Source organism: Tamandua tetradactyla, chromosome 4 (genome assembly GCF_023851605.1).
Source record: "Tamandua tetradactyla isolate mTamTet1 chromosome 4, mTamTet1.pri, whole genome shotgun sequence".
Classification (NCBI taxonomy): Eukaryota; Metazoa; Chordata; class Mammalia; order Pilosa; family Myrmecophagidae; genus Tamandua; species Tamandua tetradactyla.
In genome coordinates, this window is record NC_135330.1 from 185239400 (window position 1) to 185266902 (window position 27503).

The following is a 27503-nucleotide window of genomic DNA, read 5'->3' on the forward strand; positions in this document are numbered from 1 at the left end:
GTTTAATCAGTGTGCTTAAAATAACTATTTTGTTTCTTTTTTTGATATTATTTTTCTGATCTTGTGAAATTGGTGGCATTTTGAAATAATAGTGGTGATACAGATAATACTATTATACTCTTCTGACTTGAAACATTTTTCCCTTTAGATTCATTGTTTTATGTTATTTGTTGTGTTCTTTCTTCCTTGCAAATTGCCTTTATGTTTCTATGTTTTCTTTTTTAGCTTCTTAAGTTTTTATCAGGGATGGATGTTTGATTTTCTCACATACTTTTTTCCTTCTACTTTGATGCTCATTGTTCTAGTTTGCTAACTGGTGGAATGCAATATACCAGAAATGGAATGGCTTTTTTTTTTTTATTAATTAATGGGAAAAAAAAGAAATTAAACCAACATTTAGAAATCATACCATTCTACATATGCAATCAGTAATTCTTAACATCATCACATAGATGCATGATCATCGTTTCTTAGTACATTTGCATCGGTTTAGAGGAACTAGCAACACAACAGAAAAAGATATAGAATGTTAATGTAGAGAAAAGAAATAAAAGTAATAATAATAGTAAAAAAAAAAAACCTATAGCTCAGATGCAGCTTCATTATGTGTTTTAACATGATTACTTTACACTTAGGTATTACTGTGCTGTCCATTTTTGAGTTTTTGTATCTAGTCCTGTTGCACAGTCTGTATCCCTTCAGCTCCAATTACCCATTATCTTACCCTGTTTCTAACTCCTGCTGGACTCTGTTACCAATGACATATTCCAAGTTTATTCTAGAATGTCCGTTCACATCAGTGGGACCATACAGTATTTGTCCTTTAGTTTTTGGCTGGACTCACTCAGCATAATGTTCTCTAGGTCCATCCACGTTATTACATGTTTCATAAGTTTATCCTGTCTTAAAGCAGCATAATATTCCATCGTATGTATATAAGACAGTTTGTTTAGCCACTCATCTGTTGATGGACATTTTGGCTGTTTCCATCTCTTTGCAATTGTAAATAACGCTGCTATAAACACTGGTGTGCAAATGTCCGTGTGTCTTTGCCCTTAAGTCCTTTGAGTAGATACCTAGCAATGGTATTGCTGGGTCGTATGGCAATTCTATATTCAGCTTTTTGAGGAAACGCCAAACTGCCTTCCACAGTGGTTGCACCATTTGACATTCCCACCAACAGTGGATAAGTGTGCCTCTTTCTCCACATCCTCTCCAGCACTTGTCATTTTCTGTTTTGTTGATAATGGCCATTCTGGTGGGTGTGAGATGATATCTCATTGTGGTTTTGATTTACATTTCTCTAATGGCCAGGGACATTGAGCATCTCTTCATGTGCCTCTTGGCCATCCATATTTCCTCTTCTGGTAGGTGTTTGTTCCAGTCTTTTTCCCATTTTGTAATTGGATTGGCTGTCTTTTTGTTGTTGAGTTGAACAATCTCTTTATAAATTCTGGATACTAGACCTTTATCTGATATGTCATTTCCAAATATTGTCTCCCATTGTGTAGGCTGTCTTTCTACTTTCTTGATGAAGTTCTTTGATGCACAAAAGTGTTTAATTTTGAGGAGCTCCCATTTATTTATTTCCTTCTTCAGTGCTCTTGCTTTAGGTTTAAGGTCCATAAAACCGCATCCAATTGTAAGTTTCATAAGATATCTCCCTACATTTTCCTCTAACTGTTTTATGGTCTTAGACCTAATGTTTAGATCTTTGATCCATTTTGAGTTAACTTTTGTATAAGGTGTGAGATATGGGTCTTCTTTCATTCTTTTGCATATGGATATCCAGTTCTCTAGGCACCATTTATTGAAGAGACTGTTCTGTCCCAGGTGACTTGGCTTGACTGCCTTATCAAAGATCAAATGTCCATAGATGAGAGGGTCTATATCTGAGCACTCTGTTCGATTCCAGTTGTCGATATATCTATCTTTATGCCAATACCATGCTGTTTTGACCACTGTGACTTCATAATATGCCTTAACGTCCGGCAGCCGAGACCTCCAGCTTCGTTTTTTTCCTCAAAATGTTTTTAGCAATTCGGGGCACCCTGCTCTTCCAGATACATCTGCTTATTGGTTTTTCTATTTCTGAAAAATAAGTTGTTGGGGTTTTGATTGGTATTGCATTGAATCTGTAGATCAATTTAGGTAGGATTGACATCTTAACTATATTTAGTCTTCCAATCCATGACACGGTATGCCCTTCCATCTATTTAGGTCTTCTGGGATTTCTTTTAGCAGTTTTTTGTAGTTTTCTTTATATAGGTTTTTTGTCTCTTTAGTTAAATTTATTCCTAGGTATTTTATTCTTTTAGTTGCGATTGTAAATGGGATTCGTTTCTTGATTTCCCCCTCAGCTTGTTCACTACTAGTGTATAGAAATGCTACAGATTTTTGAATGTTGATCTTGTAACCTGCTACTTTGCTGTACTCATTTATTAGCTCTAGTAGTTTTGTTGTGGATTTTTCCGGGTTTTCGACGTATAGTATCATATCGTCTGCAAACAGTGATAGTTTTACTTCTTCCTTTCCAATTTTGATGCCTTGTATTTCTTGTTCTTGTCTAATTGCTCTGGCTAGAACCTCCAACACAATGTTGAATAATAGTGGTGATAATGGACATCCTTGTCTTGTTCCTGATTTTAGGGGGAAAGTTTTCAATTTTTCCCCATTGAGGATGATATTAGCTGTGGATTTTTCATATATTCCCTCTATCATTTTAAGGAAGTTCCCTTGTATTCCTATCCTTTGAAGTGTTTTCAACAGGAAAGGATGTTGAATCTTGTCAAATGCCTTCTCTGAATCAATTGAGATGATCATGTGACTTTTCTGCTTTGATTTGTTGATATGGTGTATTACATTAATTGATTTTCTTATGTTGAACCATCCTTGCATACCTGGGATGAATCCTACTTGGTCATGATGTATAATTCTTTTAATGTGTTGTTGGATACGATTTGCTAGAATTTTATTGAGGATTTTTACATATATGTTCGTTAGAGAGATTGGTCTGTAGTTTTCTTTTTTTGTAATATCTTTGCCTGGTTTTGGTATGAGGGTGATGTTGGCTTCATAGAATGAATTAGGTAGTTTTCCCTCCACTTCGATTATTTTGAAGAGTTTGAGGAGAGTTGGTACTAATTCTTTCTGGAATGTTTGGTAGAATTCACATGTGAAGCCGTCTGGTCCTGGACTTTTCTTTTTAGGAAGCTTTTGAATGACTTATTCAATTTCTTTACTTGTGATTGCTTTGTTGAGGTCATCTATGTCTTCTTGAGTCAAAGTTGGTTGTTCATGTCTTTCCAGGAACCCGTCCATCTCATCTAAATTGTTGTATTTATTAGCGTAAAGTTGTTCATAGTATCCTGTTATTACCTCCTTTATTTCTGTGAGGTCAGTAGTTGTGTCTCCTCTTCCATTTCTGATCTTATTTATTTGCGTCCTCTCTCTTCTTCTTTTTGTCAGTCTTGCTAAGGGCCCATCAATCTTATTGAGTTTCTCATAGAACCAACTTCTGGTCTTATTGATTTTCTCTATTGTTTTCATGTTTTCAATTTCATTTATTTCTGCTCTAATCTTTGTTATTTCTTTCCTTTTGCTTGTTTTGGGATTAGTTTGCTGTTCTTTCTCCAGGTCTTCCAAGTGGACAGTTAATTCCTGAATTTTTGCCTTTTCTTCTTTTCTGATATAGGCATTTAGGGCAATAAATTTCCCTCTTAGCACTGCCTTTGCTGCGTCCCATAAGTTTTGATATGTTGTGTTTTCATTTTCATTCGCCTCGAGGTATTTACTAATTTCTCTTGCAATTTCTTCTTTGACCCACTTGTTGTTTAAGAGTGTGTTGTTGAGCCTCCATGTATTTGTGAATTTTCTGGCACTCCGCCTATTATTGATTTCTACCTTCTTTCCTTTATGATCCCAGAAAGTGTTGTGTATGATTTCAATCTTTTTAAATTTGTTAAGACTTGCTTTGTGACCCATCATATGGTCTATCTTTGAGAATGATCCATGAGCACTTGAGAAAAAGGTGTATCCTACTGTTGTGGGATGTAATGTCCTATAAATGTCTGTTAAGTCTAGCTCATTTATAGTAATATTCAGATTTTCTATTTCTTTATTGATCCTCTGTCTAGATGTTCTGTCCATTGATGAGAGTGGTGAATTGAAGTCTCCAACTATTATGGTATATTTGTCTATTTCCCTTTTCAGTGTTTGCAGTGTATTCCTCACGTATTTTGGGGCATTCTGGTTCAGTGCGTAAATATTTATGATTGTTATGTCTTCTTGTTTAATTGTTCCTTTTATTAGTAGGTAGTGTCCTTCTTTGTCTCTTTTAACTGTTTTACATTTGAAGTCTAATTTGTAGGATATTAGTATAGCCACTCCTGCTCTTTTCTGGTTGTTATTTGCATGAAATATCTTTTCCCAACCTTTCACTTTCAACCTATGTTTATCTTTGGGTCTAAGATGTGTTTCCTGTAGACAGCATATAGAAGGATCCTGTTTTTTAATCCATTCTGCCAGTCTATGTCTTTTTATTGGGGAATTCAGTCCCTTAACATGTAGTGTTATTACTGTTTGGATATTATTTTCCTCTACCAGTTTTCCTTTTGTATTATATATATCATATCTGACTTTCCTTCTTTCTACACTCTTCTCCATACCTCTCTCTTCTGTCTTTTTGTATCTGACTCTAGTGCTCCCTTTAGTATTTCTTGCAGAGCTGGTCTCTTGGTCACAAATTCTCTCAGTGACTTTTTGTCTGAGAATGTTTTAATTTCTCCCTCATTTTTGAAGGATAATTTTGCTGTATATAGGAATCTTGGTTGGCAGTTTTTCTCTTTTAGTAATTTAAATATATCATCCCACTGTCTTCTAGCTTCCATGGTTTCTGCTGAGATATCTACACATAGTCTTATTGGGTTTCCCTTGTATGTGATGGATTGTTTTTCTCTTGCTGCTTTCAAGATCCTCTCTTTCTCTTCGACCTCTGACATTCTAACTAGTAAGTGTCTTGGAGAACGCCTATTTGGATCTAATCTCTTTGGGGTGCGCTGCACTTCTTGGGTCTGTAATTTTAGGTCTTTCATAAGAGTTGGGAAATTTTCAGTGATAATTTCTTCCATTAGTTTTTCTCCTCCTTTTCCCTTCTCTTCACCTCTGGGACACCCACAACACGTATATTTGTGCGGTTCATATTGTCCTTGAGTTCCCTGATACCGTGTTCAAATTTTTCCATTATTTTCCCGATAGTTTCTGTTTCTTTTTGGAATTCAGATGTTCCATCCTCCAAATCACTAATTCTATCTTCTGTCTCTTTAAGTCTATCATTGTATGTATCCATTGTTTTTTCCATCTTTTCTGCTTTATCCTTCACATCCATAAGCTCTCTGATTTGTTTTTTCAGTTTTTCTATTTCTTCTTTTTGTTCAGCCCACGTCTTCTTCATGTCATGCCTCAATTTATCGATTTCGTTTTTGAAGACGTTTTCCATTTCTGTTCGTATATTCAGCATTAGTTGTTTCAGCTCCTGTATCTCATTTGAACTATTGGTTTGTTCCTTTGACTGGGCCATATTTTCAATTTTCTGAGCGTGATCCGTTATCTTCTGCTGGCATCTGGGCATTTAGTCAGATTTCCCTGGGTGTTGGACCGAACAGGTTGAAAGATTTTTCTGTGAAATCTCTGGGTTCTGTTTTTCTTATCCTGCCCAGTAGTAGGTGGCGCTCGTGGCACACGTTTGTCTGCTGGTTCCACCAGTAAAAGGTGCTGTGTGTCCTTTAACTTTGGAAAACTCTTGCTGTGGGGGAGGTTCGCCAGCCGAAGCGGCTTGGAAGAGTGCCAGCTGGCCCGGGGGTCTGAACGCGGGGAGGGTCGCCGGCCGCAGCAGCCCTGGAGAGCACCCAACCGAATTTCCTAGTTGGCCCGGGGTGCCAAGCGTGGCAGGAGGGCGCCAGCCACCGCGGCCCGGGAGAGTGCACTGTTCCCAGCCGAACCGGGGAGTCACGTGTTTGGAAGGGACCCTCCCGGTCACCGTTCTCTGCAGTCTGGGAATTTCCGACCCAACTCTCTCAGTTGTTCTGGGGGGCCGCCTGCCGAATTCAGCCAGCTGGCCTGGGAAGGAGGAAGGGAGGGACTCCGGCCGCTTGCCCTCCCGCCCGCGCCCCTCAGCAATCTCACCGGAGCTGGTTCTCCCAGACAGTCAGCCATTCCAGGATGGGGTACGCCATCCCTTAGTTCTCCGTCGTGGCTCCGGGAGCTGCTTGTATCGTCTCCACTCCCCCAGTAGCTGTTCTGGAGGAGGAAAGGTGAGGGTGGCAAGGCTGTCTAGAATGGCTTTTTAAAAGCGGGAATTTATTAAGTTGCTAGTTTACAGTTCTAAAGTCGAGAAAATGTCCCAATTAAAAGAAGTCTATAGAAATGTCCAATCAAAGGCATCCAGGGAAAGATACCTTGGTTTAAGAAAGCCGATGAAGTTCAGGGTTTCTCTCTCAAATGAGAAGGCACATGGCGAACACAGTCAGGGTTTCTCTCTTGTCTGAAAGGGTGCAAGGCAAATACAGTGTCATCTGCTAGCTTTCTCTCCTGGCTTCCTGTTTCATGAAACTCCCCAGGAGGCGTTTTCCTTCTTCATCTCCAAAGGTCGCTGGCTGGTAGACTCTCTGCTTCTCGTGGCTATGTCATAGTGTGCTCTCTCAGAATCTCCTGCTTTCTACAAAATGTTTCCTCTTTTATAGGACTCCAGAAACTAATCAAAACCCCCCCAAATGGGTGGAGACATGCCTCCATCTAATCAAGCTTAACAACCACTCTTGATTAAATCACATCTCTGGGGAGATGATCTAATTACAGTTTAAGGCATAAAGTGCTGAATACAGATTAGAAGAAACGGCTGCCTTTACAAAATGGGATTAAGATTAAAACATAGCTTTTCTAGGGTACACATCATTTCAAACCAGTACACTCATGTAATTTCCACAGTAGCTTCAGGGAACTTTCTTAAAACTGGAAAAAGTTTTTACCATTTACATGTTTTGTAATAATGTGCTTTACAGATGAGAAGCGTGATTATATGATCATATTTCAATTTTAGTAAAAGGATCTTCTTAAGTCTCTCTAAAGGGCACTTCCAAAATTAATTTCTCTTTTATTTGTGATGTAGTAACCACAGCTGAGCTTTCAGATTATAACCAAATTAACTTATACTACTGGAATTTGGTTTTATCAAATGGTACCATCAACTAGTATCTAGAACTATATTAGTTAAAAATAACCTTTTAAGATTTTTTGTCAATTTTAGGTAATATTTTTCTCTATTCAAAGCATTTCTCTATTTGTCCTGGCCTTTTAGGATCTAATCATATCAATATCTTTTTTATCCTTAGAGAAATCAGTCCCACTTCTGAATTTTATTTCTGTAGGCTGTCACTTGTCTAGTCCAGATAGCATTTTAGCTTGTCATCAAGAAAAATGGATTTATGTGATTTCTAGTTGTCATTTCTAGCCTTATATGTTTGGATCAACTTGAATGAATATAACAAATATATGAGTGTTCTAGTTTGAAAGCTACCAGAATATACCAGAACTCAAATGTCTTTTACAAAGGGGAATTTTAATAAGTTACAAGTTTATGGTTCTAAGACCATGAAAATATCCAAATTAAGGCACCAACAAGAGGTTACCTTCACTCTCTCAGGTGGGAGGCCACATGGCAATGTCTGCTAGCTTTCTCTTCTGGCTTCTTGTTTTATGAAGCTCCCCTGGGGTTGTTTTCCTTCTTCCTCTCCAAAGGTCCCTGGCTGTGTGGTCTTTGTTAGTTCTGATGGCTCGGAAGCTTTTTCCAAAGTGTTTCCCTCTTAAAGGCTTCCAGTAAATAACTCCACCTTGAATGGGTGGAGACATATCTCCATGGAAACTACCTAATCAAAGGTACCACCCATGATTGGGTTCATCACATCTCCATGGAAACAAAGATCCCATCAAAGAAAATTGAATGAGGATTAAAGTAAATGACTTTTCTAGGGTACATAATGCTTCAAACCAGTACAATGAGTTTTACCTGTTTTAATTAGAACGTAAAGGATACTTTTGGACGTAAAATGTCAGGTAAATTACATGCCTTTGCCATTTATATAGCATGAAGATTCACTGTTCATTTTACATCATGCAAATTGTGTTTATATATATACACACATTTAAAGCTTAATAGTTTCTGAATGTTTAGAGGGAGATATTAATGAAAAAGTAAACTGCTAAAATGAATGTATTTGGTAATTTCACATTGAAGCAAGCATCCTAGGTGAAAAAGCTTAGTTCTAAAATTCTTCTCATTGAACATTAACATTTTTTTTTTCATTAACAACAACAACGAAAAATCAAGGATTCAAGCGGGATGACTCTAGTGATGCTTGCTGCAGCAGGGGGACAAGATGACTTGCTTAGGCTCCTGATCAGAAAAGGAGCAAAGGTTAATGGCAGACAGAAGAATGGAACTACTGCGCTGATTCATGCAGCTGAGAAGGTAACGTTTAACAGGCATCAATTTTTGTAGCAATGATGGGAATTCCTGCAAGCAGGCTAAAAAAGAATGTGATACTGTAGTGAAATATAAGGAAGGAGGTCTTACAATCACATGACTTTATAATTTCATCTTTCAGTGATAGTACTGTGTAATCGAATTTTCAAAACATGGTCAATATAGTTGAAGACTCTCTATGCAGAGTCTTTTATGTTGCACACAGTCGTGATACTTGAAATTGCTGGGAAAAATGATGTCTGACTACATTTTTGTGCCTAATAGGTCAGGGGAGAAGGGACAGAGTTCCCTGCAGCATCAGGTTCTCACAAGTAATTACACATTGAAGCATCCTAGGTGTTCAGTAAAGAAATTGGAATATGTTCAGCAGCCTGCTTGGGATAGACTCTCTTGTACTTTTCTTGAAGACTTAAAAATTTCAAAACATTTAAGAATGTCTTAAAGAATTTTTGGAATTGAATTTGTCTCTTTTTTTGCACTAGAACTTTTTAACTACAGTGGCTATTCTTTTGGAAGCGGGAGCTTTTGTCAATGTCCAGCAGAGCAATGGTGAGACTGCTTTAATGAAGGTAAATACTTCACATGGAATCATCCATTCCTTCAGTTTCAGCAGATGCTGGTAGAGAACAAGGGAGTCCCTAGACTCAGGCAACTCACATGCAAGTGGGAAAAAGAGATCATAAACAGGCAATGAGAGCTTATTGGTATTATCAATAACATGATAAGAATAAGCCCCGGTTTCTGGGGAGTGCATAAGCATGATGCCGTGTTCACTGTGTTATGGGAAGATTTATGGTAGTTATGGGAGATGGCTAAAGCAGTTTCTCGATGGGGATGAAATGTGTAAGAGGAGGCTAGGATAGGAAGGACTGATGTCCTCACATGCATAAGACCTGGGATGAGAGAGAGCATGGGGCAGTTTCATCATTATATTGTTGCATTCATCTCCTTAACTATACTTCACATGGAGTTTTTCATATATATATTTTTTTCTATTAAAAAAAGTATAATTTATTTTTTGTAAATTTTTTCATATACATACATTTTTAAATCAGGAAAACATCCTTTTCCATGGTTTTTGTCCTAATTTTTAGTTCAGAAAAGATGACAAGATATGGGGGAATATCTGCAACATAAATGGCAAACATTTAGTGTCATTAACATATAAACAGTTCTTAAAAACCTTTAAGGAAAAGACAAACACTATAATAGGAAAATGGGCAAAAGAAATGAACAGGCAATTCAAAAAGGAAAAGTTTACTAATGACTAATAAGCAGGTTTTAAAGGTTTAATTTCTTTAGTAATGAAATAGACACAAATTAAAACAATGAGGCATCTCTTTTTTTACCTATTAATAAATGGAAACTTTTTTCAAATATAGTAGTTATGGCCAGCCCTCTCATGCTGATGATGGGAACGTATAGTGACCTCAGGTTTCTGGAAGGCATTCATTCATTCTTCCACTCTATAAATATTTATGAATTCCTATCAAGAAGGCTTTAAATATACAAAGGTATAAAGATTATTCAGTGATAATCCATGTGCCATACCCTGGGTAAAAAAATGCTATTACAGTTGAAGCCCTTTCCATATATTTTTGAATTGTGGCTTGTGGGTTTATTTTGTGGGGAAGTGGTTGGTTGGGTTCCTCCTCCCATCTCCTCACCCCCCAACGTACAATACCCTTCCCTGGTTGCAGTTTTGTCTTTGCCTCTGCTTAGATCGCAGCCCAGTCCCAATTCTCATATGTGGGCAGTTCTAGATTCTCAGCCCAGGGTGCTGTTAGGATGTGGCAGATCCAAACACTGAGCTTGATTTAGTTTCCTGTGTTAAAGCACTGTCTTCTTGCTCCTCCCTAGGCAAGAAACTTTATGTTAAGTTGTTGACCTAAACAGGTTATTTGCCTGCAATAACTTTTGTCAACTTTTTTAGACAAATAAATAGATGTAGTTTCAAGAAGTGAACCTGGCTGTATTATCTGTTACTGTGAGAACCTGGATTGCCTGACCCATCTGCCTTCTTCCACATTTGGGTTTGAAGCCTTGCTATTACTTTGTGTTTTTGTTTCATTTTGGTTCGTGGAAATGGGTTGTTTTGTTCAAATGCCTAGCTTTGAATTTTTATTTTCCTTTATGTATTTCTGTTGTTGCCATATGTTCTAGTTAGTAAGCTAGATGTAATATACTAGAAATGGAACGTTTAAAAAGGAATTAATTTTAAAAGGGGGGGGGAATTTATTAAAGTTGCAAGTTCACAGTTTTAAGGCTGTGAAAATATCCAGATTAAGGCAAGGCTATGAAAATGTCCAGTCTAAGGCATCCAGGTAAAAACACCTCAGTTCATGAAGGCCGAAGATGTTCAGGGTTTTTCTCTCAGCTGGAAAGCCATGTGGCGAGATCTGTTAGCTTCTCTTCAGTGGCTTCCCTGGAGCTCTGTCCATTCTGTCAGCTTTGTCGGTTCTGGTGGCTGTCATGGCTCTCAAGCTCTTTCCAAAATGGTTCCATCTTAAAGGGCTCCAGTAAGGAACCCCACCTTGAATGGGTGGAGACACATCTCAATGGAAACTAATCAAAAATTGCCACCCACAATTAGGTGGGTCATGTACATCTCCATGGAAACAATCAAAAGGCTCCCACCCAGCAATACTGAATGAGGATTAAAGGATATGGCTTTTCTGTGCTACACATCAGATTCAGAGCAGCATACCATGTATTTAAAACAGAGATGGTGCCTCAGCATGAATTTAAAACATCTTATTGAGAACAACAGATAATTGGATAAGTCTGGAGCATAAAGGGTGCATAAAGAGGGGTGCACAGAAACCTCTATGTCAGGCTCAGGATTAGGACTCTATCAGTAGTAGGAGCCATTGAAAGGTAAGCTGGAGAATAACTTAAATTGTATTAAAAGCTAATTTTTAACATCCTGATTCATATAGCACAAAATGCATAGGCAGTTTGCAGACCTGTCAGAGGGTTCTTAAAATTAAGTGAAATAATAGTGAAGTGGTTCGATTAACCAGAATTTTAAGTAAGAATTCACAGAACATAGTGATTAAAGGTGATGCCTGGTGATCCTATTTCCTAAGTGAAGGAACACAGGCTGTGTAAATGTTGAGGGAAAGATGGGGTATTGAGCTTTGAACATATGAATTTGAGCTGGGAATATTCAGATGATTGATTTCACAGGTGAACTTTTAGCTCCAGAGAGATTTAGTATGGAATCATCAATATAGGAGAAATGGATTATAGCTGTAGTTTGAGAATGAGGTTCCCAGGGGGAGTAGGAAAAGAAAAAAAGGCCCAAGATGGAAGGAGACTGGTAGAAAAGGCCAGAGAAGCAGGGGGAAAGTGTGAAGCACTTTTATCAGTATCAGGAGTACAAATGTGCTTGCTTTTGACCTAGCAGTCTCACCACTTAATACTTAATCTCCAAAAATATCGGTAGATGTGCATGTAGATATAAGGACCAGTTTGTGGTACTGAAAAAAGTTGAGGTTTAAGTTTTTCTCAGTAGGGAAATGGTTAATTGTTCTCCATGCCATGGACATAACATCTTAAAAAGAAATGTGTTGACACTGTTTCATAGATAAGAGTTAACTATGATACATTCCTAAAGCAACAAGCAAGTTACCAACCTGCATAAATAGAAGTGCCATTGTTTTGATCCCTGAGGAGTGGGATTGAGGATTTGGGGGGGTGGGGGGAGGGCTTCCATTTTTTATATGCCTCTGTATTTAAAAAAAAAAAATTACAAGGTAATTAGAGTTGCATTTGTAATTTAAAGGATTAGTAACCTTTAAGGTAGCTAAGTCTAAAGAGATATTAAAGGACATAGCAAGAGATATATAGTAGCCAGTTTTAGGTATGGAATTAAGAGACCTGGTGCTGTAAGTTTTGCTCTGGTTTTTAAATTAAGCTGGGAATGTCCTAAGTCTGAAGCTTTCAGTGCACGAAGCGTGAGGAGTCAAATCTTTCATTCAGATATTAAAGTTTTTTGGAGACTGCTTAGAGAATGGACATAGACTAACTTAGTTACAGGCTGTTACCCGTCTGCAAGGAGCTTGCACTAAAAAAAGATAGCACTGAGCACACTGTCCAGTTCAGCTGACTTTTTGGTAACAGTTAACTATGGGTATAGTCAGGAAGCTCCATATTGCGCTGAGAGCCAGCACTTAATAAGGTTACCTGGATTGATGGACACATAGCTTGTGCAAGAGATCCCTCCCCGTCTCCCCCACTGGCCTTATACCTTACATTGAATTTCATCTTCACAGTACTGAGATTTAAGTACAGTAATACCTTTTAAAAAAATAGTAATAATAATAAAACAGTAAGAGATTTACCCAAAGTCACATGGCTGGTAAGTGACAGAGACAAGAACAGAACATAGAACCTAAGTCATTTTCTTTTAAACGTTTATTGTGAAATATAATATACATACAAAGCAAAGAAAGAAAAAGCAATTTTCAAAATGCACTTAAGTAGCTAAATTTCACAGTTTGTTATAAGTTACCATTCCACTATTCAGGTTTTTACTTCTAGCAGCTCCAAAACACTGGAGAATAGAAAAAATATCAATAGTGATTTCAAGCAGTCATACGTGTTTGTTAAATCTTTTCCCAGTCTGTAGGGATCTTTAAGCAAATCTGAATCTATGCTTAAATAGCCCCCCATAAAAGCAACTGCTAGGAAAATTTTGAAATTGTTTTATAATGCTAAGAGATGCTTTAGAGATTCCCAGTAGAAACCATCTAATAGTGAGGACAGCAGCTTTCACCACTCCCTGTATCTCTGCTACCATGCTGCTTATGTGGACACCATGTATGGGTGAGTGTACCTCCCCACCCAGGGGACAAATGAGCTAAATGTAGCACATGGTCCCTGGACGGGTCACTGAGTAAACAAAGCATACCACTCTAATGTATATGAAGATTCACGGTTTCTAAAATTTATCTAAGAAATGTAATAGAGGACAAGGGTTTGACTTGTGAGCATTTTCCGGCTGAGGCCTGGCCCAGATGTCCTCACCCCTTCTCCAGGGCTCTACTCCCTTTCTTGACATTTGTGTGGAGAAAGGAATAGACATTGACTTGTGCCTGTAAAATTTTAATTATTACTCTTTCTTCCTGATTTAGGCCTGTAAAAGAGGAAATTCAGACATTGTACGACTCGTCATTGAATGTGGAGCTGATTGTAATATTTTGTCAAAGCACCAGAATAGTGCACTGCATTTTGCCAAGCAGTGTAACAATGTGTTGGTATATGATTTGCTTAAGAATCATTTAGAAACGTAAGTATGAAGTGATTGTTAAAGTATAATGTATTTGGGCACATCTGCTCAGAAAAAACTTGTCGTATACAAGTCTTCATGGATTTATATTTTATTGCAGTATAAATTCATACTTCATAACACAAGTAATTTACTGTTTTTCTCCTGTCTTTTAAGAATTCTTTTGGCAACCTGTAACAAACTCCACAAACAGTAGCTACCAAAAGCAGTGTGTTTCTTTTTCCACATAGAAGGAAGTCCTTGGGCAGCCTCAGGCTGAGGTAGCCACTTACCTGTTCCTGACCCACTATATTTAGGATATCACTTTGATCTTTATGTTTTCAAAGTGGTTACACCAAAAGGCAAGTGGCTAGCATGACTGTGCACCTTCCCAGCCCTTGGAAGCTTCCCTTCTGTGTCCATCCTGTTACACATGGTGCCATTTGTGTCTAATCTTTATTCACGAGTTAGTAACTACAAGTAGCGAGCAGGTAGGTGACAAACCATCTGGCTTTGCCTGGAACTGAGTTCCTGGTAGTCAGGACTGTCTTACACTACTAAAACCAAAATGTTCCACACAAACCAAATGAGTCGGTTATCCCAATTTCATCATTCATTCATTCAACAAATAGGTATTGAGTGCCATCTATGTGCCAGGCCTGAAAACATGATTCAGTTGTGGCTTTTCATACTCCTGGAGTTCCTGTGAGAGGAGATAGAGAACTAGACAGTTTTATAGTGTGCCAAATGCTGGGGGCTAAGAACTAAAAAGAAATGACAAGGGAGCAAGATGAGGGCTGGGCTGCAGTTTTTATAAGAAGTCGGATCAGAGAGGCCTCACTGGTATCAGCAGTATAATAAACTTATGGCTCATGGTTCTTTTCTACATTAATATTGACAACTTTTACTAACTCATGTTAAAGACTTTCAAGAGTAGCAGAACAGACGATAAAGGAGTACTTTGAAGAGCGTCTTACGCTGCTAGAACCAGTTTTTCCAATAGCTTGTCATCGTCTCTGTGAGGGACCAGATTTTTCAACAGATTTCAATTACAACCCCCCACAGAACATACCAGAAGGTAAGCCTGTCAGAACCATTTCCTTGAACAAAATCTTAAGAATATTCCATTAAGTATAATGATTAAGATAGTTATCAAGAAACCCCGAAAGCCACTAACTACCCAGGTGATTTTGAGGCAGTTCATAAAGCACTTTGTCAGCACTCACTAAAAATCAGGTGACAGTGAGGAAAAGATAGTACTAATGGATGTTAGGTGAATGTGTTGCCCCATAGTAAAGCTTTTGGGGCAAGAGAAGGCAGCTTCAGTTTTGCTTCCAAGCCTGTGCTTAACAATGGCTTTTTCAGGCAAGACCATGGCCACTTCTGGGACACATGCTACAGATACCAAGTGGAGATAAATAACACTCACTGCCTCTGCCCGAAGAAAGAAAGCTGGACTCAGCTTTTGTTTTGTTAGTAAGAGTCCCCACCCTCCAGCTGGCTCATAGCAATGCCAGATAGGGAGGCAAGCCTGGGATGGGCTGTTTATTTAATGTGTGCATATACAATTCCATGTGTTTTATCTACTGTGCCTGGACAGATTTGTTGGAGTTGCACATGTCCAGAAATGGTATTCACTTGCAGTCTCACCACACGAAGATGCCTTGCCATCCTCAAATTTTACTATTCTGTTGCTCAGAGCAGGGTCCTGCAGACCAGCGACATTAGTAGCATCTGAGCATTTGTCAGAAATATAGATTCTTAGGTGCCAACCCCAGACCTACTAAATCACGGTCAATTCCTTAGAAGATGCCCGAGTGATTTGTAAATATTAAAGCTTAAGAAACACTGATCTTGACCATTTGAGGGGGGTTGGCTCTTGAAAACTGCAAGTCTTGTTTAAAACAGTTTGGCTGAAGAAAAACTCATCATAAAACAACTCTTAGCTTTTATTAAGTAAATATATATAATTCACTAATTTGTTGGTAAAATCTACCAGTGAAACATCTCCCTTAGAGCTAACGCATTTTGGTTGCTAGAAATATACATACAACCTTAATGAAGAGACTTACTAATAGGATCTCAGTGCTGACTCACAGTTTGTGTCTGGACTTCTGTCCTGTCTAGACCAGTATTACTCAGCCTTTCAGCTTCTTATAGGCTGTGTCCCAACTGAGTATTTCACAGTAGAGCTGAGACTGTCCTTATAGAGGCGAAATGTATGGAAGATGGAAAATTACTTGATCCTGCACCCAAAGATAACGACTGTAGAAATACCCATGGACGTTTATGTACTCAGCAGCAACTTGTGTAAAAAGAAAAAAACTTTAGTGTAGAAAAGCATATTTAAGTGAGTTGGGTGTCACCCAGGCCTCTTTTAGGCAACCCGTTTTATTTAATGTTCCTCCCTCCAAGTTATTAACTAGGGACACACTGGCCCTGGGTGACTGTTTCTTTGTAATGAAACTTTTTTTTGTTTGCATCTCCCTCATTCAGGCTCTGGCATTCTGCTGTTCATTTTTCATGCAAACTTTCTGGGTAAAGAAGTTATTGCCCGGCTCTGTGGACCTTGCAGTGTACAAGCTGTAGTTTTAAATGACAAATTTCAACTTCCTGTTTTTCTGGTAAGATTTTCTATAGTAGTTTAGTGCTGAAAAACTAAATTATTCTAATTAAAAAGCATAGTGATTTATTGTGACTTCATAAAAATTCCTGTGTTTTGATAGAATACAGTAGTTAAAATTCAGTAACACTTGTTGGGAATGGTGAAAAAACTATAAAGTTATCCTAAATCTTATGTCTCAAATTATGCTTACCATGTCTTAGAACCAACATTATTCTGAATATAAATTCCTATAGAAAAAGACTGCCAAATATTCAAAGAAAAGTTGGAAAATCCAAATAACAAGAAAAGTTTATTCTTTCAGCACTAAATACAATCACTTTATTAACATTGCTTGTACTTATGCTTAGTCTTAGTGTATTATTTTAACTCATTAAACATTTTGATTTTTAAAAATTCATGTTAAAAATATATGATCAAATTATATATAAATATATGATGATCAAATCTGCCATATTTACAGTTCTTTCCTTATACTGAAGTACCCATGAATATTTTTAATACTCATGATGCATTCTAAACCCAAGATTTATCTGGGTATTCAGTAGTTTTTCTAGATAAATCATGCTTGTAATTTGCATATTTTTAATAAATTGAGAAAAAGATAAAATCATAGCATTTTAAAAACTTCAGTTGTGTAACTTATAAATTTTGTGCTTAAAGGTTTCTGGTCTCTAATAAAATAAGGTCATAGACTTTAATGGTTTCAAAATGTAGAGGTTTCTCTGAAGAAATACTGACTTTGTCTATTTCTACCCTAGGATAGTCATTTTGTTTATTCCTTCAGTCCTGTTGCAGGCCTCAATAAACTTTTTATGAGATTGACAGAAGCACCCTCTGCTAAGGTGAAAATTCTTTTCTTATACTTAGTATATACTCAAGTACTCAGCTAGCTACACTAAGAAGAATGTTGTGTTCCTTGGTCTTTGTGGAGAGAAGTGTATATCCAGAGACATGCACTCCCTAGAGTAGCAAAGCAGTGTATGAATCAAGACTTTGTCTAATGAAATATATCAACAGACAAATGTTAAGAATGAGAATCCACTTCTAGAAAAGTTCTGTAGGAGACTTTGGTATTTTTAATAGCCATCACATTAGGTCATTCAGCTAACCTTCCCTTGTAAAAATCTCCCTTGTAAAAGTCTATCTAATAATATAAAATAGCCTAAGATCAAATTGTAAGCACTTGGAATTTCTTTACTATTAACATACTGAACCAGTAGAAACAACACTAAGTTTAAATGTTGCCAAGTAGGATAAACAAGTCTTGGTTATGTTTTTTTTGTTCTCCTTCCAGAAAAGGGGAGCTCTTTACTTCTGTACTGATACATGTTTTTAATTTTTTCTCTCTCTAGGTTAAGTTGCTAATAGGTGCATACAGAGTACAGCTGCAGTGACCAAACAGGATTGTGATGGAGCTATTTTCAGAGCAATTTCTAAATACTCTCTTGGAAGCAGCTTGAAATTCTTCTGGCACATCTAACACGTTTATATGGAAAGATTCCTTTGCAAAAACCTCTTGCAGTCTAAGGCCTGTCATTGTCATACAATATAAAATGGGACAGGGTTGTTCTGATATAAAATATAGATGGACATTCTTGTGCCCGGACTCTGAGATCTCAATGTTTTGGTGCCCAGACTGCACAATTCAGTTTTTCCACAATGTGGAGTGGTATGTACAAGGATTATTTAAGAAGATTAAAGAAAACCTTTAGCTACATTGTAGTTTTCTACTAGCCCTGGCAAATTTCTGTGCAAAAAAAAAGGAAAAAGAAAAAAATCAAGTGTAAAGATTTCATTTGCTAACAGCAAGGGGAGCATGTTGCATTTAAGTTACCAAGTACCAAATAAAGTTAAGTGTAGACTTGCTACTCCCGAATAAGACTTTTAACTTGGTAGGCACAAGGCAAGAGAAGGAGATAATCATGATCTATTTCTAATATACCCCTGCAACAGATCCTGAGCAAAAAAAAATTGTTTATCCTTTGAAAAGCTTTTGCAGAGAACATAATAAACCAGAGCATTCAGAGCACTAATATTAATTGTAAACATTTATCTGTTTCTGGAATTCATTAAGTAATTTTGAAAAGCCAGGTCCTTTGCCCCTACTTTCAAAAACTGGAAAGGCTTAGCCATACCTTGCTATCCTGGTTACTAATTCACTTCCATGTTACAGTGTTGCTCTGTTTAATTTACTGCTCACAAGTATATAACTCCTATGTTATTTTGAGAAATAATTTGCAAATACCAATCTGTCAAGCTCAGTTTAAAATATGGAAAAGTTTACAATTTTAGTTCCCAATTAATTTATAATTGGATTAAATTCATATCCCCAAACTGCCTTTTCCTACATTTACTCAATGGTGATCTTTTTTCTTCTCATTGTATCTGGAGTCTCAGGACTTCAAAACAAGGTGGATATGTAAAAATACAGCTTTCTATATAGATGGCAATTGGGATTGGGCTTTTTCAACTAATGGTATCATGTTCAAGTACTGAAACTATTCACTGCTTTCTAGGGGAAAAAAAAAAACAGATAGTACTCCTGGTCAATTACACATAAAATTTGTGTTATCTTAGAATTATCCCCAGAATAGGAATAGCCTTACAGGAACATCCTAAAATACAAGCATTATTAGTAACACAATAAGGAGATAAGAGTTATAAACCAAGAGGAGAGCCTATCTATTTGTTTAGGAATTTAGTATTGAGAAATAAAAATGCTATGAAATCAAGTATGAGACTACAGGAAGGAAAGGTGAACAAAAAGGCTTATTTGCAAAAGTGAAAAAAAATGTGCCAAGTTTGTCTGACTGAAGCAGGGTCATGGAAAGAAAAATATGAAAATACATGACAGCTTTACATAAAGGTGTCTAAATCTCAGCTTTTATCATTTGTGCCAGGTGTGCTGGTAATTTACACAATTAGGTACCTACCAGGAAAACAATGCATAGCCATGTTGCTTTAAACTTCTTTAAAGGCAGGTCCTCAAATGAGTTGTGAAAACTAAATGCTGGGGTGCGCAGGTAGTTCAGTGGTAGAATGCCCGCCTTCCATTCGGGAGACCCAGGTTTGATTCCCGGACCCTGCAACCCCCCTAAAATAAATAAATACTGAAAGTTCTGTTTTTTCTTAAGGAAGAAGAGGATTCGAATCAATTCTGTCACACATTGCAGATAACTATATAACTTTGGCATTTATGTAAACTATTATAGAAAGTATGGGCAGTGATTTCGTTGGGAAACAAAGCAACTGTCAACCAACACCTCATGGTTTATATACATTAACTTCAGTGAGACCTTAGTACTTCAGTTCAAGACCAAAGAAATCTCTTTGTATAGCTACAAACAAATGTACAATATAGAAATAAAACTGAGGAATGTAACACAGGACAAGGACAAGCTCTTGACTGAGCAGACAATCAAATCACAGCCATTCAAGATCACTAAAAAACAATTACCACAAATCTGTTTCTTCAGCTTTAATTTTTAAAAAGACATTTCTCTGCCATGATAGAGACCCGGGTTCAATTCCCAGAGCCTGCCCATGACAAAAACAAAAAAATAGGACATTTCTCTGCTGTTAACTCTTTTTCAATATATAGTGAGGCAACAACTATATTTACATATTTGGTTGTTCAGTTGCTGTAATGCATTGTAACACTCAACACTGGTTTACTCTAATGAATGTAACATCTTCAATACCTAATACAAAAGAGGGATTCAACAAATGTCATACAATTACAAATGCATACAAGGGTAGTTTGGTTTCAGTACAGGAATACAAAATTGTTCTAAGAAGTCACTCACATCCTGATTCACAAATTTGTACCATTTGCCATGAGCTCAGGTACTGCTTTTTGTTAAAATATATATATATATATATATATATATATATATATATATATTTTTACTTTTTATTTTTCAGGATTAAATAACCCCCCAAATTATTTTACAGTTATAAAACTTTATTGATCTCAAATCTAAGTAAATACAGATGGAGCACCACTAATGGAATCCATACGGCTTTACTTACTGAACTTGGAAGGCAATTATGTTCTGTGCTAATAATGCAGATGCTATTTGACTTCTTTCTCCAAAAACACTGTCATGATATCGTAACCCTATGGCGAATAAAATACAACAAAATCAGGAAATAGTCATTTGTTCATCTTGCAAGATGGGAAACCCCATCAGCTTAATTTGGAATAGGAAAATTATTTTTCTATCAGAACAATTTATATTTGCCTTTGCTCATGTATCCCCTTATTTGTTCTCCTTGAGTCAAAACTCATACTGTGATAGAACAATGGCAAATTTCTATAATGAATTTGTTTCCTTACCTAAGTCCTAAAGGACTTTCCCAAAATTGAGAACTGAAAAGAGAGAATAAAAATCCCTCTAATGGTTATCAGTAACAGAAAGTTGAACAGGGTGTTGTTAATCTGATTTTGTGGGCTCCAGCCATAATACCTTCCAACATTAACCAGCAAGACTACCACTGTGCCAAGGGGTAGGCAACATACATTTTTTTAAAACAGGGAAAATAGGAATATAAATTCACACAATTCCAGGAATCTTAACCACACAAAATGCGCCTGAGGCATATTTTAAAATGTAAAGTGTTTTGATTACTCATATAACCATAATAAATTCACAAATGAAATCTTTGCTTTCTGGATTGTCTCTCCTGTATCACTGAAAGCATTTCTTCCACAAAATGATTCAACAGAAAAATAGTTCTTTATTAGCAAACAGGAATTAATTTCACAGTATATTTTTCTATAGAGAAAATTGCTGGGCTAGAATCACTGAGCAGCAGACCTGAAAGATATTACATGACAGAATTAGTGTATCTGACGTATAAAATCAAATTTCATTTTCTTCTCTACATGTATTTAAGGTAGTTATTTTATTATTGAGCTGATGAGAGTTCAATGAGCTAGTAACATAAAGCAGTGACTTCTCAGTACAATCTCTAGACCTGAGTAGCATAAGCCATCACCTTCAAAATACACAATTCTTAGGCCCCGCCCCAGGTCTCTCAAGTCAGATTTGGGGTGAAGGTCAGTAAAGTATTTTAATAAGCCGTTTTAAAAAAATTGGAATATTGGTTTATTTCAACCACTACTTTACTTAAAGGACAGGCTAAAAAGATAATTGACATTTTTCGTTATTAAGGTTTTGAGGAAACTGCTATAGAAATGGCAGCTTCTTACCTCTTCATAATAAAAAACAGGTTCATTGTCACTTTTACTAAAACTAAATATGTTTTCAGGTTTTATTTTTTAATTAAAATTTTCTTTATTGGAATGAATGTTTTATTTCACTGACTTGAAAATAAAATCCACAGTGAAAAGCAGAAATTGGAAATAGTTTTCTCACTTCGTAAAAAAAAATGTAAAATGCCAAAATTGCAATATAAATTCACTTGAGAAGCTTATAGTAGGTTTCTTTCTCTGTGTACCTCCCTTTGTCTTTGATGGCCACATAATGCCACAGCTTTGGGTTTTTTTCCCTACCCATAATTTTGAGATGTTTTCAAATCTTATTTGCAGGACATAAATATAAAGCAGTTTGCAACGATAACCCCAACAGAATATCCAATAACCATCAAGGAATGCTCTAATAATTCTCTAGGTCAGTGGTTCTCTAGTAGTTTCCAGAATCATCTTGAGGGCTTCAGAAAAAAAAAAAACATTGTTGGGCGCATCCTTCAGAGAAGCCTGAGACACATTAAGAGATGGCTATTAATCTCCCAAGTCCTGGGCCAGGTACCACAATATCAGTGTTCTAGAAACTGAGTAATAGTATTCAAAAACAACCAATATATTTGTGTTACATGGGGTGGGTGTTAGACTTTCAAATGGTGGAATTTTTCCTTAAAGGTACAGTATATGTCAGTGCTTCTCAACGTACCAACAAATCCCTCGGGATCTTGTTAAAATGCAGATTCTCATTCAGTAGATCTGTTATGTCCTGAGATTCCATTTCAAAGAAGCTCCAGGTGATGCTGATGATCCTCGTCCCTGGCATCACACTTTTAGTACCAAGAGTACAAAACAATTGTTTATCATCACCACTTTAGATAGTTAGAAAGTTTAGACTTAAAATAACACTTTGTGGATTTATTAGGATGACAGTAACACCATCAAAATCTTGATAGAGATCACATAAAGATGCCGAGTGTAAATGTTCACATGGTTGCCTGACATAATACAAGATTTTAGAAAAATTGCGGCTTCTAAAAAAGGGGAAAGAAGCAAGGGGGAGATGGAGCAGGTAACCTAGCATAGGTGTGATTTTATGAGACTATATCATCATTTTTATTCAAATGGCCCGTAAGACTAAACTTTAAGGTTTGAGATTACTTGAAATTTTACAAGGAATGTTGTTTTCTCTATAAATAAGACCTGCTTAAAATGTCATTTCTAATTCCAAATTTACTAAAAACAAATATACATAGCATTAACATGGAGAAAAGAGAATGGCACTATGGAGCTATAAAAACTTCCAAACATGCTTGGAAGCAACAACAGTGATACTGGGGTCTCAGTTATAAGGCAGATAGAGCCCAAATGGTTTCAAATTCAGCTTCTAACTAGTCCATTAACCCAAAACACTGTGGCATTCCATATGCTCATTATACTCGAATAAAGATTAAAATAAAAAATGGTTAAAACTAAGACAGGAATATTCCATGAGCCATTCAAAATTAATGAACACAGAAGAACTAACCTGTAAAGAAATATGATTCCAACATTCCTAGTCTTTAAACTCTTCTGAATTACACCAGAAACCACATCTCAGGTACCTTCATCCGTGTTCTCTTTTATTAGCCTAGGAATAAAGTATCATATTTAGTATTTTAAAAACCGAATGCAAAATTGTTAACGTTTCTTTTTCTCAACCTTTGTCAGAAATGCTGACAGCAACCAAGCTAAAAAGATGCCATAAATAAAGGATTTTCCCTTTGTTTCAAAAATGCCCCAAATTTCTTCAAAGAACATGAACTGATGGAAAATTCAGCCAAGTTTTATCTTCTGGTATTAGAATCAACACCATAAAATCATTGACACTAAAACGCTTTTCAATATGCTAATGATTTCAAATTTTTCTCTTGAGAGTCTGCTTTGCTTAAATGCTTTCCTTTTCATTTCCTTAGGTTCCCTTTGTCTAGACTGTTGGTCCTTAACATACAAGAGCTATAGACTTTATAATCCAAATCCTACAAAGGATCCTGATTTCCTGCTGTATCCACTAGATTTTATATTATCTTGTATTAATACTGTAAAGCATATGTACCTGTTGGTTGTGCCTCATCAGAACAAAAACTCTCCTACCCTAGTTAACACTTTGGATAAATGTTCTCCAGAAAGGAAACCAGTGGCCAAGATTTCCCTCAGGGAGCAGGTTTCTGTTTTCTATCTTTACAAAACGTTTATTTGATAATATGAAATAGCACAGTAATATACAATCACAATTTAGGACTACTAACAAAAACATACAGATAACTCTTAGAGGTACATGACCTAGAAGGATCATCACCAGCATAGATCAGTGTCGTTTTCAAAACCTGTTTGGGACCATTCACCTATTTGAGAACTTAAATGAAGATATTTCCTGCAAAAACATATTAGTATATATATATATATACTACATACATACATATATATGTATATGTACATGTAAACAAAATTCCATATATAATTCATAGGGATTCTTAAGTCCTCTAACGCACCTCAGTTATCCAACAAGATCCAAAGTCCCAATTTAAAAACTTTAAATATCTTTTTTAAAAAAGGAATCACATAAATTAACAAACACTGTTTTTAGATTTCTATCCACCAGATATTCTACTACACATGATATTTGTTTAGCATGTTTCTGAATTCATCAGGCTATCAAGAATAAATGAAACCATGAACTAAACTGGACAACCGAATTGTCTGACCCTTCTTAGTAAAATTTTTAAGTAACTTAATAACTTTCAAAAAGAATAATTTAATTTACAAAGCATTAACTTTACTGAAAGTTAAACAGGTATTATCCAGAATTTAGCCATTTACTATATACCAATAGTCTTGAAAAGGTTGGCTTATTTTAATAATTGTATTCAACATTCTTAAACAATCACTAGAGATCAATTTAAAGAAGCAATCTTACAAGTAAATAAACAGATTTACTTGGCACCTAAGATTATAATCAACCCTAATAAAATAATTGCCAAGTAGACCCACAAAGTCAGAAGGGTTTATCATTTTATGATCTTAAACAGTGGTTATGTCCAAAGTAAAACTGCCATATAATGGAAACAAAATTCAATAATTCCATTAAAACAAAAGATCTTCAAATGATTTCTTGCAGCCTAATTGTACAAAGACGGTATGAAACTAGTTTGGACACAAGTGATCTGTCATTAATTATTTTAGAGTAAAACCAGGTCAGTAAGAACCACACGCACATTAATGTTTGATTTTATCCCTGCCATGCCAACATTGTCATGACTGAAAAAAAGGCTCCTCTAACCATACCCAAAGGCCATTCAGGTGGTCAGAATGGAAACCACTACTACTACATAAAGGTTTTCTGATGACATTACTTAAAAAATACAAATGATACAATATCCTTAAAGGGAACAGTTAACTATGCAACAAAAACAAAGTAATAATGTACCTAACATTCTCCTGACCTTGGAATGAGTGAAGATTCCCTTTTTCATAGAGTAAACAAACCTACTATGAGTCATATATTACATATAATCTGTATTATGTAAAAACTTATAAATAACATTAAGTACATCATAAGAAAGGAATGTATGTATTCTCTTCATCCTCCCTGGGGTAATGACCCATCTGCAAATGCCTCGAGGGGGAGGGGAAGTGATGAAGTTATAGCTATTTTGTTTGACTGAAACTGGACGTCCTACTTTATGTTATTCCCAGAAAGGGGGCAGACACTCAAGGTTCACACTCTTCTACTGGTCACTGCTGCTGTCAGTCATCAGATAGAGTTCATTTCCCTCAAGAGAGTTTGAATAAACCCATGTCAGAGCTGCACCGCAGCTCCTTAAGTATAGAAATGGGAAGATAAAAGAAAAAGTATTTTGTGTGGAATATAGAAAACATACAATCCAATGAGAGCAGGGGTTGAGCAATTTTATGTAAATTTTTAATAAAATTACAATATACAAATTTTATTTTATAAATTTCAAGAAATAAGATTTTAATAATGACTCATTTTAAAAATGCCTTGCTAAAGTCCCCTTGGAATGGTGAGAAAGGGGGAAAATTCAACTTCCCCAAATGGAGAATTCTTGATATTCTCACAAGCATACCAAAGCAATAGGCTGAGGACCTAATCTTGGGGTTTGTTCATATGAAACTTAATCCTGCAAAGGATAGGTCAAGCCTATTTAAAATTAGGCCTAAGAGCCACCCCCAAGATAATCTCTTTTGTTGCTCATATGTGGCCTCCCTCTCCAGTCAACGAAACAAGCAAATTCACTGTCCTCCCCAGTCTACGTGGGATATGACTCCCAGGGGTGTGGACCTTCCTGGCAACGTGGGACAGGAATCCTAGAATGAGCTAGTACTCAGCATCAAGGGTTTGAGAAAACCTTCTCAACTAAAAGGAGGAAGAGTGAAATGAGACAAAATAAAGTGTCAGTGGCTGAGAAATTCCAAACAGAGTAGAGAGGTCATCCTAGAGGCTATTCTTACGCATTAAATAGATATCACCTAGTTAGTCAAGATGTAATGGAGGCTGGAGGGGAACTGCCTGAAAACGTAGAGCTGTGTTCCAGTAGCCATGTTTCGATTGTATAATGATAGAGCTTTCACAATGTAACTATGTGATTGTGAAAACCTTGTGTCTGATGCTCCTTTTATCTACCTTATCAACAGATGACTAAAACATACGGAATAAAAATAAATAGGGGGAACAAATGTTAAAAAAAATTTAGTAGACTGAAATACTAGTGATCAACAAAAGGGAGGGGTAAGGGGTATGGTATGTATGAATTTTTTTCTGTCTTTTTTTTTTTGAATTGATGCGAATGTTCTAAGAAATGATAATGATGATGAATATGCAACTACATGATGATACTGTGAATTACTGATTATATATGTAGAACGGAATGATCATAAGAATGTTTGTGTTTGTTATATATTTTTAAAAAATCACAACAACAAAAGGTCATTGTTGGGCGGGCCGCGGTGGCTCAGCGGGCAAAGTGCTTGCCTGCTATGCCGGAGGACCTCGGTTCGATTCCCGGCCCCAGCCCATGTAACAAAAAACGGAGAAACAGAATACAATAAAACAAGAAAATGTTTAAAAGATGTTTCCCTTTCTTCCTCTCTTCCTTCCTTCTATCCTTCCTTCCTTCTCTCTGTCTTTCCTTTAAAAAAAAAAAAAAAAAAAAAAAAAGGTCATTGTTGAATAATATGCCCACTATTTCACAGCAGGGGATATTTTTCAAGAAACAAGTTCTGAAGTATGCAAGGGGTAGGAGTCGGGGATGTAGGGTATTTGCCATGTTATCAAACACTACCCTACCACAACAGTGTTCACAACTGAATTTGATCATCTGCCTTTGTGACAAGGGCACAAACCACAATACTGGCTGCTAAAGTAATAAGTAAACCAATACCATTGCAGGCAGTTCTCAGCACAGAAAAAAACAAGCAGTACAGTCTTCACTGAGGTGTTTTATTCTACTATTATTTATTATACTCCCTTGAAGTAAAAAAGAACACACATTTCGGAAAAAAAGAATGGGAGGATAGGATACGATATATCAGAAAACTAAAGTTGTAAAATTCAAAGGAAATAATTTCCCAGGAAGGTTGAAAAAATGCCCATAAAAGCAGCAAACTTATTATATACTCAATAAAAATATCCACAAGGTCATCCTGCTTTGTGAATATAATTTCAACTCATGAAAAATGATATTTCATACTAGAATACAATTTCGGTTAACTGAACAATTAAGCAGACAATGTTATTACACAGACATTAATAAAATTTTCTTTGAACATGTTTAATTTTTCATATGATCCTTTTACAATG

The 27503-nt window shown here is 36.4% G+C and overlaps 2 protein-coding genes across 5 annotated transcripts in view; one reads left to right on the forward strand and one right to left on the reverse strand.

Annotated features, from left to right (window-relative positions):
- The window catches only part of MPHOSPH8 (M-phase phosphoprotein 8), a 64665-nt gene extending 46513 nt beyond the window's left edge, over nt 1–18152 (forward strand). Inside the window, exons 8-14 of the mRNA XM_077158776.1 lie at nt 8384–8524; nt 9022–9108; nt 13678–13832; nt 14735–14889; nt 16308–16435; nt 17196–17279; nt 17790–18152. Coding sequence (XP_077014891.1) covers nt 8384–8524; nt 9022–9108; nt 13678–13832; nt 14735–14889; nt 16308–16435; nt 17196–17279; nt 17790–17831 — 792 coding nt within the window. The 3' untranslated portion in view covers nt 17832–18152. The remainder of the gene's footprint in view (nt 1–8383; nt 8525–9021; nt 9109–13677; nt 13833–14734; nt 14890–16307; nt 16436–17195; nt 17280–17789) is intronic.
- Nucleotides 18024–27503, reverse strand: part of PSPC1 (paraspeckle component 1) — a 127848-nt gene continuing 118368 nt past the window's right edge. The window contains exons 9-11 of one of the 4 annotated variants that reach the window (XR_013174749.1): nt 23172–23273; nt 22353–22473; nt 18024–20557 (exon numbers count right to left, since the gene is read on the reverse strand). The gene's annotated coding sequence lies outside the window, so the exon portion shown is untranslated. Of the gene's footprint in view, nt 22474–23171; nt 23274–27503 lie in introns of all 4 variants that reach the window. The other 3 variants (XR_013174750.1, XR_013174751.1, XR_013174748.1) reach the window with 3 other exon arrangements.